At 39.5% G+C, this 14,389-nt stretch overlaps 2 protein-coding genes across 2 annotated transcripts; one reads left to right on the top strand and one right to left on the bottom strand.

Moving 5' to 3' along the window:
* Positions 1-13: 13 nt before the first annotated feature.
* LOC133842215 (protein artichoke) lies at positions 14-11,678 on the bottom strand. The gene is made up of 5 exons (XM_062275236.1): positions 10,789-11,678; positions 5,289-5,466; positions 2,734-5,233; positions 2,026-2,149; positions 14-1,947 (listed from the first exon to the last, which is right to left on the bottom strand). The coding sequence occupies exons 2-5, from the start codon at positions 5,414-5,416 to the stop codon at positions 14-16; spliced, it is 4,686 nt and encodes a 1,561-aa protein (XP_062131220.1). The 5' UTR covers positions 5,417-5,466; positions 10,789-11,678.
* LOC133843926 (lipase 3) lies at positions 6,880-8,235 on the top strand. Its single transcript, XM_062277693.1, has 2 exons — positions 6,880-7,741; positions 7,808-8,235. The coding sequence occupies exons 1-2, from the start codon at positions 6,935-6,937 to the stop codon at positions 8,192-8,194; spliced, it is 1,194 nt and encodes a 397-aa protein (XP_062133677.1). The 5' UTR covers positions 6,880-6,934; the 3' UTR covers positions 8,195-8,235.
* Positions 11,679-14,389: the final 2,711 nt, after the last annotated feature.

Raw genomic sequence — 14,389 nt, 5'->3', positions numbered from 1 at the left:
CTGTCTTTCTTTCTTAACAAATCCACAACAGCAAAGGGAGCAAGCAAAGGATTCCTCCTTGAGCAGAATGCCGCCAACTATGGTTGGTATTGAATTCGTGTAGCACATTGCCATAAGCCAACTCTTTGTTGTTGCCCGTCGAAGATCTGATTGAGCCCCCGCCGCCTCCTCGGTCGGTGAATTCTCGTTTCTTCTTGAAGCTCTCATAGTACCAGTCCATGCCATCCTTTCGCTCTCCTCCTCGCTCCTCCAAGGGCGTCAACTCGGGCAACGTATCAGTGCGCTTTTGTGCCTGCCTCGAAGTCAGCTGCTGTTCACTGGCAAAGCTCTCATTGTCCGATGCGCTGGGCGTGGTGCGTTGATACTCCTCCGCCGTGGGCTGCGACAGCTGCTGTTGTTGCTGATGTGGCGTATACACCTTGGTGATGGTCGATCGGCCACCTGGAGGACGTATAGCAGCACCTCTTGGAGATGTTGTAGTTCTTGCACCATTAGGTGTCGCTTGGTAGTCATCGCTGCTGGCGTCTGTAGTCGACGGTGTCGTCACCCATGAATGGCTTTTGATCTGCGCCTCGTGCTCCTCAGCTGGCGGTATCAAGAGTATAGTCTCGGCTGTGGTTGTTTGCACCAGTTGCGGTGGCGGTCGCAGCAATGTGACGGACTGCGCTTCTAGATCTTCATCATCGTATTGCGAATCCTCTGCTGGCTGCTCGCTGGAAGTGGCGCTAGAGCTGCTTGGCGGTGCCGTTGTGGTGGTTGTAGTTGTAGTCGTTCGCCTTGTGGTTGTGGTTGTGCTGCGAGGCGTGGTCAGCGGTCGAGTGCTCTGCATCACAGGCATCTGTGTGGTCACATCTGGCGTCGTTTCGGTCACATAATACGTGGCTGTCTCGCTGCTCTCGGCGCTTGCCGTCGGCTTGGGACGCGCAGGCAACTGCTCAGGGCGTGCAGCAATGGGCACAAAGTGTCGCTCCATGTGCGGCTTGCTGGTGACATTCACCGGCTCGATGAGACCGCGTCGCTGTTGCGGATCATGCACGGGCATAAAGCCGCCCACATGGGCGGGCACAATGGGTCGAAAGCCGCCGCGTTCAATGCTCGCCGGCTCCCGGAATGTGGTTCGAAAGATGCCCGCAGTGGTGACGGCGCCACTCTCATTGCTTTGTGGCTCCTCACCCGAGCTGGTGCTGGACTCTGTCTCCATGTAGCGATTGCGTATGCCAGGCGTGAGTTTCTCCTGCTCCTTGTGTTGATGCTGCTGCTGCTCGCGGAGATACTTCTCAAACTCGGCGCTATTCGGCTGATACATGCGTGTCTTCCCACGACCCGTGGGCAGATTAATGTTCGCCATGCGATGCGTGGCCGGCATCTGGTCATCCGCATCTGTGCGCTGCTTCCGTCCGCGATCGCCAAAGCCAAAGAAGCGACCTAAACTCAGACTGGGTATGGGATAACCAAAGAAGGTGAAGGGTGAACCCGCTCCAGGCGCTGGTTGTGGACGTCGATTGAAGTATTTCGTGTGCAGCAACGTGTTGTTCAGATCGAGGTTGCCGCTAGTAGCAGGCACAGGCTTGGGACGCTGGGAGCTGCTCACCACTGCATTGCTGGCATCGGGCACATCAGTGGAGTCCACATACTGATCGTAGAAGTATTCACTTTCACCGACCATGGGTCGTTCACCCGTCACATCGCACTCATCATTGAAATCCTCGGGCAGATCACGTTGAAACACATCGCCATGCTCGTTGAGCAACGGCAAATGATTGCCCTCAGTGCGTTCGTTGTTCTCGCCGCCCTGGAACAACTCCAGACCCATGCACAGACTGCGTTCCATGCGCGCCGCACGCAACAAGCGTCCGTCTTGGCATTTGGGACCGGGGTAGGGAAAGTTGGTTTCCTGCAGCCAGACCGAGAGCCACTGCATCTCACAGTTGCAGTCGATGGGATTGCCTGAGGTAAAGGAACGAGAAGTGAGGTATGTAAGAATAGAAAACGAAATTCATTTGATTTCCCATTTCTTTTACTTACCATCCACATCGAGTATTGCAATGTTGCCTCTCAGGTTCCTAAAAGTGCGTTCTTTGATGGTTCTCAGCTGATTATTTCGCATGGACAAGACACGCAGTCTGGGCATAGTCTCAAAAGGGGAACCCTGAGAGAGATTAATAGATATTAATATAGAAATAGATACAATAAAATATTAATATATGTAGTTAGGTGATAGAAGATGAATTATAGACAATAGAAGATACATGATATATGCTAAATAATAGAAAATATATGATTGATGATAGACGATAGATGATAAAACGATATACACGATATACGATAGGTGATAGAAGATAAATGATAAGATAATAGAATATAGATAATAGACAATATATGATTTACTATAGACGATAGATGATCAAATACAGAGCATAGACGATAGATGATAAAAGACACATGATAGGCGATAGATGGTAGATATGTACTTTAGAGATGTTAGATAGATATGTTATAATTCCTCCTAAATTATTATTAAGCAACAGGCTAGCGATAACTTCAATCATATTGAAGTTATCGGAAGTATTCTAAATCTTATTATAATGGTGATGCTTTAATATTGTATTACATATAGATTCATAGATATAGATATTCCAAATCTTATTATAATGATGCTGATTTCATATTGTATTAGATACAGATACATTTTCGGTAAAAGATACATTTATATTCACAGCTTCTGAGACTCACCTGAATGCGACATATTTGATTGTTGTCCATCTTCAGTTCAACGAGCCAGTTGAGCGCCTTGAGAGGCATTGTGGAGACCAGTTTTACACCATTGGTTGACAGATCCAAGACCTCAAGATTGCGCATACTTCTCAGACCAATGTTCTCCATGTTTCTGAAGTGATTGTTCGACAAGTTGAGAAAGACCAATGAGTTGGCATGATGGAAACTCTCCGGCGAGATGTAGCGCAGCTTGTTGTACTGAAAGTGCGAAGCAAGGAGCGCAGGCAGCTCCTCAAAGACGTGATCCTTGAGCTCGACCAACTTGTTGTCCGCTAGCACAAACTCCTGCAGCTCTGGCAGACCCTTGAGAGCGCCCGGTTGAACGCTGGCAATCTCATTGCTGCTCAGATCGAGATACTGCAGTTTGGGCAGATTGCGAAATGTTCCCTGCTGCAGTTCCACGATGAGATTGTTGGACAGTCGCATCTCAACCACATTGCGCCAGGCATTGACGACATCGGCATGGACACGCGAGATTTGATTGTAGCTGAGATCGACGTCACGCAGACTGTGCAGATTTCCCAGACCCACGGAGATATCGAGCAGCGCATTTCCCGACAGATCCAAGTACTCCAAGGACCGTTGATTATCAAAGGCTGTTGGGGAGATGCTGCGTATGAGATTACGTGAGAGATCCAACTGCTCCAGTCGACTGTTGTTGGAGAAGAAGTTGTCGGTGATGGACTCCAGCTTATTGGACTGCAGATTGAGATTGCGAAGCTCAGCGAGCGGCAGCAAAGAACGCTCATCCGCCTCTCCGAGCTGATTGTCCTGCAGATGCAGCAGCTCCAGTCGCTGAATGCCAATGAACGAAGTGTCCTCCAGCTGTCGCAGCTGATTCTGCGCCAGACTCAGCACACGCAGCTCGGGTGCCGACTGGAAGCCATGGCGCGACAGCTGCTCAATGCGATTCTGGCTGAGATCAAGCATGCGAAGATTAGGCAGCTGCAGCGATTTGCTGCCCGCAGCCGGGAGTGATGCAATTCGATTGCCGCGCAACAAGATGCGTTCCACAATCCGGGGTAGACCGCCAATGACGCTGGACAACTGATTGTAACTGGCATCCACCTCGAAGAGACGCTCCAGGTGCAGCAACGTGCCCGGGTGCAGTTGGCTCAGCTCATTCGAGGAGATGTTCAGCGTCTCCAGCAGCGGATTGTGACGAAAACTATTCGCAGCCAAATCAATCAGACCATTCTCGCTGAGATCGAGACGACGCAGCGAGGGCAAACCCGCCAGCAGCTGTGCATCGACATGTGTGAACTGATTCTGGGCCAGATCGAGACCCTTAAGACCGGGCAGATTCCAGAAGGGCAGCGGCAACTCCGAGCTGAGGCTGTTGTTCCTCATGCGCAGCTCACGAAGCGCGGGCATGGCCATCAAAGCATCCCGCTCTATTAGCCTCAGCTGATTATTGTTGAGATGCAGTTGCTCCAGCGTGCCATGACCACGCAAGGCGCCATAAGGCAGCTCGCTCAGCAGATTGTTGCTCATATCGAGGAACCTCAAGGTGGGCAACGCATCGAGCAGTGCACGCAGTGCCTCCACATGGGCAATCTCATTGTTGTAGATGTGAACAGCCTCAACTCCACTTCCAGATGCTTGGAGCAGCGATTCCGGATGTATGCGACGTATTAGATTGTTGTGCAGATGAATGGTCTTTAATTGTGGCGTACGCAGAAAGGCGCCGTATTGCAGCTCAGTGATGCGATTATCGTTCAAATGCAGCTCCGACAGATTGGGCAGATCCACAAAGGAACCATCCTCGATGACAGCAATAATGTTATGATCAAGTCGCAGCTTCTTCAGATGCTCCAGATCCTTGACAATGCGTCCAATCATGCCCACATCGCTGATCTGATTATGCGACAACTTCAGACTCACCAAATTGGGCAAACGAGTCAAAGCACGCAGATGAATCCAGTTGAGACCGTTGCGACTGAGATCGAGATTCTTTAGCGAGATCAATCCATCGAAGAGACCCGCCTCAAGGCGCGTTAGACCCGCTCCACCCGTGATGTGTATGTGCTGCAGCTTGGGCAGATGACGGAAGCTGTGCGAGGAGAGCTCTGTGAGCGATGCACTCTGCACACTCAGATAGGTCAGGCTGAGCAGACCCGAGAAGTCGGGCAGATGCTTCAGCTCATCGCTTTGGATGGTGATGGCCAGCATATTGATCATGCCGTTCAAACTCTCGGCGGGAATGCTGCGCAGCTGTGGCTCCACTATAAAGATCTCCACCAGACTGTTCTCCAACTCATTCAGCCAGCCATTGGACACACGTTCGATGCTGTTGTACCTAAGCATTAGACGCACAATTTGCAGATTACCAAAGAAGCGTCCAGGCAATGCTGGCAATTGATTGTTCTCCAGCACCAGCTCATCGATGCGGGTCTTGATATTGCGTTCCACGGACTTGAGACCGTCCATGATCTGCGGCAGGTTGCTATGCGAGCACCTAATGCATGGAAAAGTGATTAGGAAGAGTTGAAAGAATTTTAAGCAGATCTTACCATATTTGAATCTCCTTGCCTCGCAGTGAGCAGCGACATGGCAGTATGGCTTCTGAGGGGGGACAGCTGTCTGCTCGCACCAACGCTATCCAGGCAGCGCAGAGCAAGAGTAGGGATCGATATAACATTTTGAATAACTTTCAATTCATGCAGAAGATCCACCCAGAAGGGCGCATAGCTGAAAAATAAGGAAAAGGAATAAAGCAAAAATTCTGTTGAACACATTTACCATAAAGGAAAAATATCGATTCTATACTATAATAGTAATAGTAATATAGTAGTACTACACTAACTGACATTCATACATACAAATTATACATTACCTTAATGTATTGATGCATATGTACATCATATATGTATGTATGTATAAGGTCTATAAGATCTTTATAATATTCATAGATCCTGTCGCTCAAGTTAAAAAAGATTTTTCCTCCTATTTTTAACTTTTTCACAATTATTTAAAAATATCACTTTATAGTTTCTCGAGTTATCTGTTTTATTTTTAATAATACACTTTATACTATAAACAAAATACTATTATATAGTTAATGAAATAAAGGTCTACTTTAATTACCTAAATTAGGAAATAGATACAATTTGATATATCTATTTTTCAGTATTGCGCAGTTATATAAATAGTCTTTACGGAATTATTTTCTAATTTAAGACTTATTTGTTATTTTCCGCTTATTTAATTGTACTATGAGCTCTGAGATAACTCTGCAGGAATACCCTATATGATATCGCAAAAAGCTGAGTTTGCAACAGGTGCAAGAAAATAATTCATATATTTTACAAATCTCTCAATGAATTTTGCTTTAATTTGATAACATTTATCATAATTTATTAAATACGCAAGACGAAATTTCTTTTTAATCGTGTGCTAAAAATAATCGAACAAGTTATTTGTTGACATCAATAGTCAGCTGGCTTCTAATCATAACTAATGTTGTATATCTCTTCAAATATGTACACAAATCATTCACATTTTACAAAAACAATTGGAAAATATGAATGTAATTTTTAATAGTGGAATATTAAATGCTCTTAAGGATCTAATATATAATTCCTTTTTAATAAACGGAAATATATAATATTTTATATTTAATAATATATAACTTTAAAAGTAATATAATAAAATTTACATAAATATAAAAATAATAATATAATATATTACTTTCAAAAGAAACTATTCTTGAAACCAATAAAGTTAAATATCTCATTGCTTATTATATGTATATTTTAATGTTCTCGTACTCTATATATACCTAAACTGTTTCCTCAATCGTCATTGCAATACCCTTTGTGAAATTATCGTATAACATTATCTACAGACTTGAGAACTTCAAATTTTCAGTAATAAATTTTTGTCTCGCCGAATAAAAGCTGGAATATTTCGACCCCCCGCCAAATATTTTCAATTTCTACAAAGATTCCACTTTGATGGCGAACCCTAAATTAACACTGAAGCTATCTAGAACCGATGGAAATTATCAGCCCATGGAATAAATCAATAGATAAGTTGGAAGGTAGACTTGTGCAATTGGAAAGACAGAGTGTGAGTATATAAGACAGACCACTCGGCGAGTATTATCAGATCCAAGTTGGGTTTTTCCTACAACAGGTTCAACAGGTGTTCGTTCACAATGCGCGTCCTTTTCTGCCTAGTATTGGCATTCGGTCTGGCTGCTGCCGATCAGTACTGTCTGAGCGAGATGACACGATCGGATGAGCGGATCAGCAAGCATGGCTATCCGAGTGAATCGCACGAGGTGGTGACCGAGGATGGCTATGTGCTCACCCTCTTCCGCATTCCCTACTCCCACAAGCTGGGCAACCAGAACGCGAAGCGTCCTCCGGTCTTGCTTCAGCACGGACTCTTCAGCAATTCCGATTGCTGGCTAACTTCGGGACCGGATCACTCTCTGGCTTATCTACTGGCTGATGCGGGATACGATGTTTGGCTGGGCAATGCACGTGGCAACATCTACTCGAGGGCCAACAATCTGATCTCGCTGAACAGTCCCAAGTTCTGGCACTTTGATTGGCATGAGATTGGCACCATTGACATTGCCGCCATGATTGATTACATCTTGGAGCAGACGGGCTTCTCAAAGGTGCACTACGCTGGTCACTCGCAGGGCACAACTGTCTACCTGGTCTTGATGTCCGAACGTCCCGAGTACAATGACAAGATTGCTTCGGGTCATTTGCTGGCACCTTGTGCCTTCTTCGAGCATGGCAGATCGGCCATCTTCAGATGGTTGGGTCCCTTGGTTGGCACTCCGGGTGGCATCTGGAATACCGTGCTGGTGGACACTGAACTGATACCGCGCAACAATCTTATCAACCGCATCGTCGACAACAGCTGCGGCACTGGCAGCCCCTTCGATTCCATCTGCAAGAACGGTTTCCTCATGTTCGCCAACGGTGGCTATCAGAACACCAACATTGTGAGTTGTAGAGAAATCAATCTAAATAAACTTTCATTTAATATTCCCTCTCTCTTTGCTGTCTAGTCCTCCATGCAACAGATGATTGAAACCCATCCAGCTGGCTCATCCAGCAACCAGGGCATTCATTACCTCCAGTTGTGGGCGTCTCATGAGTTCCGTCAATACGATTGGGGCACCAAGAAGAATCGCGAACTTTATGGCCAGGAGCTGCCACCAGACTATGATCTGAGCAAGATCACAGCTCAAACGCATTCCTACTCCAGCCAGAATGATGCTCTCTGCGGTCCTAAGGATGTTGATACTCTTGTCTCGAAGTTTGTCAATCTAGCCGAAGATCATCGCGTGCCCTGGGAAAGCTTCAACCATCTGGACTTTATTGTGGCCAAGAACATGCGGGAATTGGTCAACGATTTGGTTGTCGAGCGTATTAACGAATACGAAAGCCGTTAATTTTGATCTCGATGCGAAAATAAACTCTGAGTGATTATTAATTTACAGTAGAGTTCAACTGACTTATCAGCTTCAAGTCTGGCTACTTAACAGCTGCATTTATTATTGTCTCGACAGTGTGATTAGATAGTAACTGTCTGTGCATTGAGCCAATAGCTTAATTATAAGTGCAATTTATTAGGTGCTTAAACAAATCCCAAATTGATAGCTTGTTTGCGGTGTAGAGCCCTAATAATAGAATTAAAAAATTTATTTGCGCTGATTTAATTGCCTTGGTATTTGAAATTCAGCAATACGAAATGTAGCGAAACATTTTTATGACTTCCTTATTTCTTTCCTTATTAATAGAAAGATATTTCTCAAAATTGACATTTATATCACTTAATATTTTCAAATCATCAATACGGAAAGAACGGAAAGTCATCTCTGACCTCCTAAAGTGTATATATTCTTGGCTGCGATGATATATCCGTATTCATCTGTCTGTCTGATTGCGATCGGATCAAAGTTGTCGGAGTTATATAAGAAATACTTTTGTATGGGGTCTTAGTTGCTTTAACTAACAATCTGTTAAATTTTCTACTTTATATTATATTTAGTCTAAAAAAAATACCCTTCGGTATATTTCAGTACTTTTTCGGTATGTTAATTTAGTATATTTTAATAATAATATCGCACTGTTTTGCTTTTATTTAAAATAGGTAGCGGGTATCTTATAGTCGAGAACACTCGACAGTAGCTTTTTTACTGGTTTATACATGTATATGGATAAAAAGATAATCTTGTTCGCAATATTTTTAGGTAAAAAAAATGTATACATGTAGCGATTAGTATTACAAATTTACCAATACATTAGATTACAGAACATTCTTTCGATTTCTATAATAGTTTCTCGCAATCATAGAGAGAAAATTTTCAACACAAAATAATGCAGGAAATTCAAATTTATATACATTTATAGAAAAAATGTTTAGACTTTTATTCATCTTTTTCAATTCCCACCAACCGAATCAAAATTTCTTTAAGGAAAGTCTAGAAGTACTTTATCACTAAAATATTATATAGAATATTATCTGTTTTTTAAGCCTACCACAAATTTTGTTATTTATTATTAAAGGAATGCCTATGACAAATGTGAATCATAGCAAGTTTTTAATGGAAGTGTTGATAGCAAAGTGTTAAAAGCATTGTGCAAAAAAATATATAAATTATGAAAATATTATTGATTTTCACAAATGCACAAATAAATATTGCAAAGAAATTGAATAACTTTATGATGCCACAAAAGGTAGCATAATAGTTGTAAATTTCTAGTGTGATATACACTTTTCTAGAATTCAATTTATGATCATTGCTTTTATTCCACAACATTCCAAGCTCCTCTGAGACTAAAACTAGTGCACTCCCAAGCCCATCATTATTCGTACTTGGAGGCGTACGACAGGAAGTTGGACTCGAACTTGTGCAATAACCCAGAGACTTATAAACAAAGCTCTAAACAGATACATCCACATACGTTTACATATACTAACTGTAGTCTTTATGCAGCTGCGCAACTTTAATCAAAAAACCAAAAACAGAAAAAAAAGAAACTTTTTGCGCCAAGAAGCGTAACATGGCTTTTCAACAAAATTTTGTAATCATTTAACAACAAAAAAAAAAGAAACAACAGCGAAACACAGAGGAGTGAAACGATACGAAGAGCTAGCTGCTGGGGTCTATCATAGAGTCTCTATGGATGGAGTTGAGTTGAGTTGGAGTTTAGAGCTAGAGTCTCTCTACGCATGCGCGCGGAGTTTACATCAAACGAACCTTGAAATTATTGTCGTTTCATCATTGTCTGTAATTTCTTTGAGCTGTCTGGCATCCAGCTGCTGCCTCCACTGTGGAGATCTCTGTGTGTGTTTGCTTCGGTGTCTTTGGATCTACACCTGCCGCAACTAAGTGCGACTTGAAGGTCTGCCTTCTTGTGGTTGTTGTTGTTGCTGTTCACTGTTGGCGATATTGGCGACAGTTTCACCAGCCTTCTGGCTTTGCAGTTTGCTCTGATTTCTTTCGAGTCTCTCCTAATTAAATAACTGTTAGTTCTTTCAACGCGGTTGCAGAAACAAAAAGAGCGCAAAAGATATGTTTGCAGAGATAATCTAAATATTGCCAGAGATTGTGCAGTTAATTAAGACGGAACAACTTCAAAAGGATTACAGGGAACCGGGACAACGATTTGTCAAAGATTATTTAGTAAATTACGCAACCTTTTCTTAAGAGATTTGCAGATTTTAATTGATTAATAGTACAACTCTATAATTCGTTGGTTTATTTTCCATTTAATAAATATAATATAATATAATGTACATTTTTTTTTGTCAGCTTAAAGATAAATTTCACTTCTATCTTATGTAATTAAAATTAAAAATTTGAATTTCAGTTTAAAATTAAATTTCTATTTTATATAATTTAACATTATTTCATGGCAGTTTAGTTAAAAATTTAATTTTACTTTTATAAAAATAAATAATGAAATAATTCGTTTTCAATTCATATTGTTTTTTAATGAATCCATTTTTAAAGTATTTTATATACCACAATTTTCCCACCTTACTCCACAGCCAGCGTATCCAAAATATCCGTTTTGTGTCACAGTAATTCCTTGTATTTATAATTTAAATTTTCTTTTCTTAATATTTTATATAATTTTTATTTATTTCAACTAGTTAAAAACTCTGCACAGTTGCTTTGTATAAGCTGCACTTTAATTTCTCAGCTTCTTTCTCAATATTTCTTTAACTTCACTTTCAAACGCACTTTTGCTTTTGTTGCTTAATTTCTCAGTAATTTAATTAAAACATGCACTAAGCGCATTTTTAGGAGTCGTTTTAGCCGTTTGCTTTTTTCACGAACCGTCGCGATCGGAATGCGCGTTAAAACTGTTTTTTAAAAACGTTATGTGGAGCCATGGAGATTACTCAAGATTTCTTTGAATGTTTTGAGCGTTGAACACGTTGAATGGAATGCGGGGGAGTAGAGCAAAGAAGCTAATGCTTCCTGCCTGTGCAATACTGGAGTCGCATTTGGCGCCACACTTGGCTGATTCTCACTCAGACTTGGCTAGCTTACAGCGTGTGGATCGCATGTGGATCGCAAGTGGTAGCTGAACTGTGACCAAAAACTGCTTCCAGGGGTCGTCTTAGACCCGCGGCTTGGTCATGTTGGCTGTCGGGACTGAGGTTGTTTATGCCAAGATTAACTATAAACAGATTGAAATTGCAAGTGAAATTAACGAATTATGTGAGGAAATTGCTGGCTCAGAAGCGAAGGCCAACAGCGATTTTGCGATGTTGCCATTAAACAGAAGCCCCAAGCTTAGAGCCTTGTCATGTTTCAGAGTGTAGTAATAATTTAAATTAAATTAGTTTAAATGGTTCAAAAGCATTTATTAAGCGGTAGGCATATTAATGATAACTTGTATAAAATTAAGCAAATAGAGCAAAACATATACGAAGTAGATGTTTAAGTTTGTCCATTAATAGAGTAAATACATAATTCGCATTATTATCAGTGTTTCACTTAATTATTTTAATTTAATAGTTTAGTTTGATATACAGATTAGATATATGCCTTAAATCATGTTTAATGTTTAATGTTTACAAATTTAATGAAACTCGAAATATTAATAATGATTTGTTACATAATAGAATAATATGGAAATAAATCAAATAAATAATATTATTATTATTATATGGGTAATTTCATGACGGAATTTACCTTAAAAAAAAACATGAACTGAAATAATTTTAAAAATAAGTAAAAGATTCGTTTAGCTCAGAATTAACTCTATGTATATTTAAAGCTAAGATTCATTTTAGGAACCTAATCTTTTTACGATAAAATATATAAGTTTATCTATTTTTTGATTTACATACAAATTCGTTAAATTTTTCATCGATCTCAAAACAGAAAAATAATTCCAAAATCTTTCCTGGCTCTAATGAAAGTCATAATCAAGAGCTTTAAGATTAATATTTACTCAAAAGAAAAAATGTTTTTGTATATATATTTTTACTTTAGATATTGTCGTACGCGACAGAGAATTACCCATATATAAAATGTATATATAAAGTTTGTTTTCTAAATCTTTTCTTTTCTTTGAGCTAACTGGTTGGATTACAATTGTTTACAAAAAACTATAATTAACACAATGATGTTTTTTGCACACATTCCAGTTCCAAATCTTCATAATTGAAATAAAATAAAGTTTAAGCAATTCACGACGATTTCGAAATATGCTTAAAATTAGTGGAATATTTCAAAAATATTTAAACTATTTATATAAATAAAATACAATAAAAATTTTGCCTAGACATTCAGATTCATCTAATAATAAAATTGGGTCATTTATTTTTAGTTAAATGAGTGGAATATTTACATTTAATTATGTTTATATAATACTCTTTTTTAAGAGAACTGTATTGAAGCTCCGTTGTGATATTTTATGAGTTTGAGTTATTTGTTTCACTTTCATTTCCTTGCCCGATATCACACGATATATCGCGATATCAGAGCAGCGCGTCTCACTTTTTGGTTAAATTGAATTAAAGGCCTCATAAAGCGCGTGATTCACATCACAATTTTCTTTTATTCATCAACATTTTGTGGTCTCTTTTCGCAGTTACATAAAACGTCGACAGTTTGGGCATCGCTTGGCTGCTCACTGGGGACTGGGAATGGGATTTTGGAACTCTTACTGTTACTACAAACACTTCCCTAATATTATTTGTGATTTTTCATTAAAATGAAAACAAAATAAAACTGTCTTGAGATGGAAAAAATACAACATTTGTCAGCTGTCGGTTCTGGTTAGTTGTATTTTTAGTTTGTACATAATATTTACTTATTTACTTGATTTTTTCCGAGTTCAAGCAAAACAAATGATCGACGTCAACATTTCCAAGGCTGAAGAACTGACATCAATACATCTAATTCAATTGCAATGGACATCGGGGAGAATGCACCCTGTTTACAGGGCTGATAACCCCGTCTCTGATTGTAAAATTAGTGCAAGTTCATTGTGCTATCTGATGTAAAAGCACACGTTTCTATACCGTGTAATATATGCTGAGGGGTATTTTATTTTATGAGTGTTTTCGATTTATTTTTAAAATATCAACATGACTGTCACTTTTAGTTTAAATCTGTGGCATGCGACAGGAATTTTGTCAACGCCAGCTGGCCAACGTTTACAGGGTGTTCTGTCGTCTATCAGTTTATGGAATGTGACTGCTTTTAATTGAGGTTTTTCCATGTGACTGTAGACTATTTACAGACCCTTGCCCAAAGTCTTAATTAGATTTATGTCATTCTAGGTAGTCATAGCCGCAGCTCAAATTCAATTTCATATTCAAGGTTAATTCAATTTCGGCGAATTGACAAAAGTTTTTTGCGCCACAAACTGTGGAAGAGTGTGCACACATTTCTGGTTATTATTGTTGTAATATTAATGCTTTTTTACATCTGAATAGAAACGTGTGCGCAACATGCATATTACGTATACGTATACGTATTACGTATACGTAATTTGCAACAGTTGAATATCACAAATTATTCAAATTTTTATTTGCTAATATTGTTATGGTTTAATATTTATATAATATATACATTTATTATTGTACATAAATATTTTTATTTAATGTACTAAATTAAAAATTAGCTAAAATATTTCAAAAAGATAAATCTCATACATGTTTAAATTTGTGACTCAACATAAAAATAATAAATATATTTGAAAGAATTTACTTTTTATATCATGTTTTAAATTAAAATTTACCGATTTTGCGTCAATTTTAAAATAATAATATCAATATTCTCAAAAATATTTCAATTTATGACTTAACATTAAAGTTAATTAAGAAATTTTCTCTTGTTTTTGTTTCCAAATCAATTTTACCGAATTCTTGGCAATTATATTACCAAATGTGATTTTCAGGTAATGCTTTACCATCTTAAAGCTTGCTAGCAATTTAATTTTGATAAATTGTAAATATACATACATATTACAGAAATATATTATAATTCTCAAATACATTTCTTGTCAATTATTATCAGTAAAATCAGTAATATTTTTTAATCTTATTTTACTTCCATAAAACTGGCTTTAAAAATAACATTCAAAGAGCTCTCGACAGGTTTGAGGAAATACCC

This window comes from Drosophila sulfurigaster, chromosome 3, assembly GCF_023558435.1.
Source record: "Drosophila sulfurigaster albostrigata strain 15112-1811.04 chromosome 3, ASM2355843v2, whole genome shotgun sequence".
Classification (NCBI taxonomy): domain Eukaryota; kingdom Metazoa; phylum Arthropoda; class Insecta; order Diptera; family Drosophilidae; genus Drosophila; species Drosophila sulfurigaster.
This window is presented reverse-complemented; position numbering and strand designations above follow the sequence as displayed.

Bases quoted from the DNA above. Each gene is read 5' to 3' on its own strand.
- LOC133842215 (XM_062275236.1), bottom strand. From the start codon at position 5,416: ATGTTATATCGATCCCTACTCTTGCTCTGCGCTGCCTGGATAGCGTTG. The intron at 2,150-2,733 runs GTGAGTCTCAGA...AATCTCTCTCAG, and splicing joins ATCAAATATGTCGCATTCAG to GGTTCCCCTTTTGAGACTAT. The intron at 1,948-2,025 runs GTAAGTAAAAGA...CCTTTACCTCAG, and splicing joins TGCAATACTCGATGTGGATG to GCAATCCCATCGACTGCAAC.
- LOC133843926 (XM_062277693.1), top strand. From the start codon at position 6,935: ATGCGCGTCCTTTTCTGCCTAGTATTGGCATTCGGTCTGGCTGCTGCC. The intron at 7,742-7,807 runs GTGAGTTGTAGA...TTTGCTGTCTAG, and splicing joins GCTATCAGAACACCAACATT to TCCTCCATGCAACAGATGAT.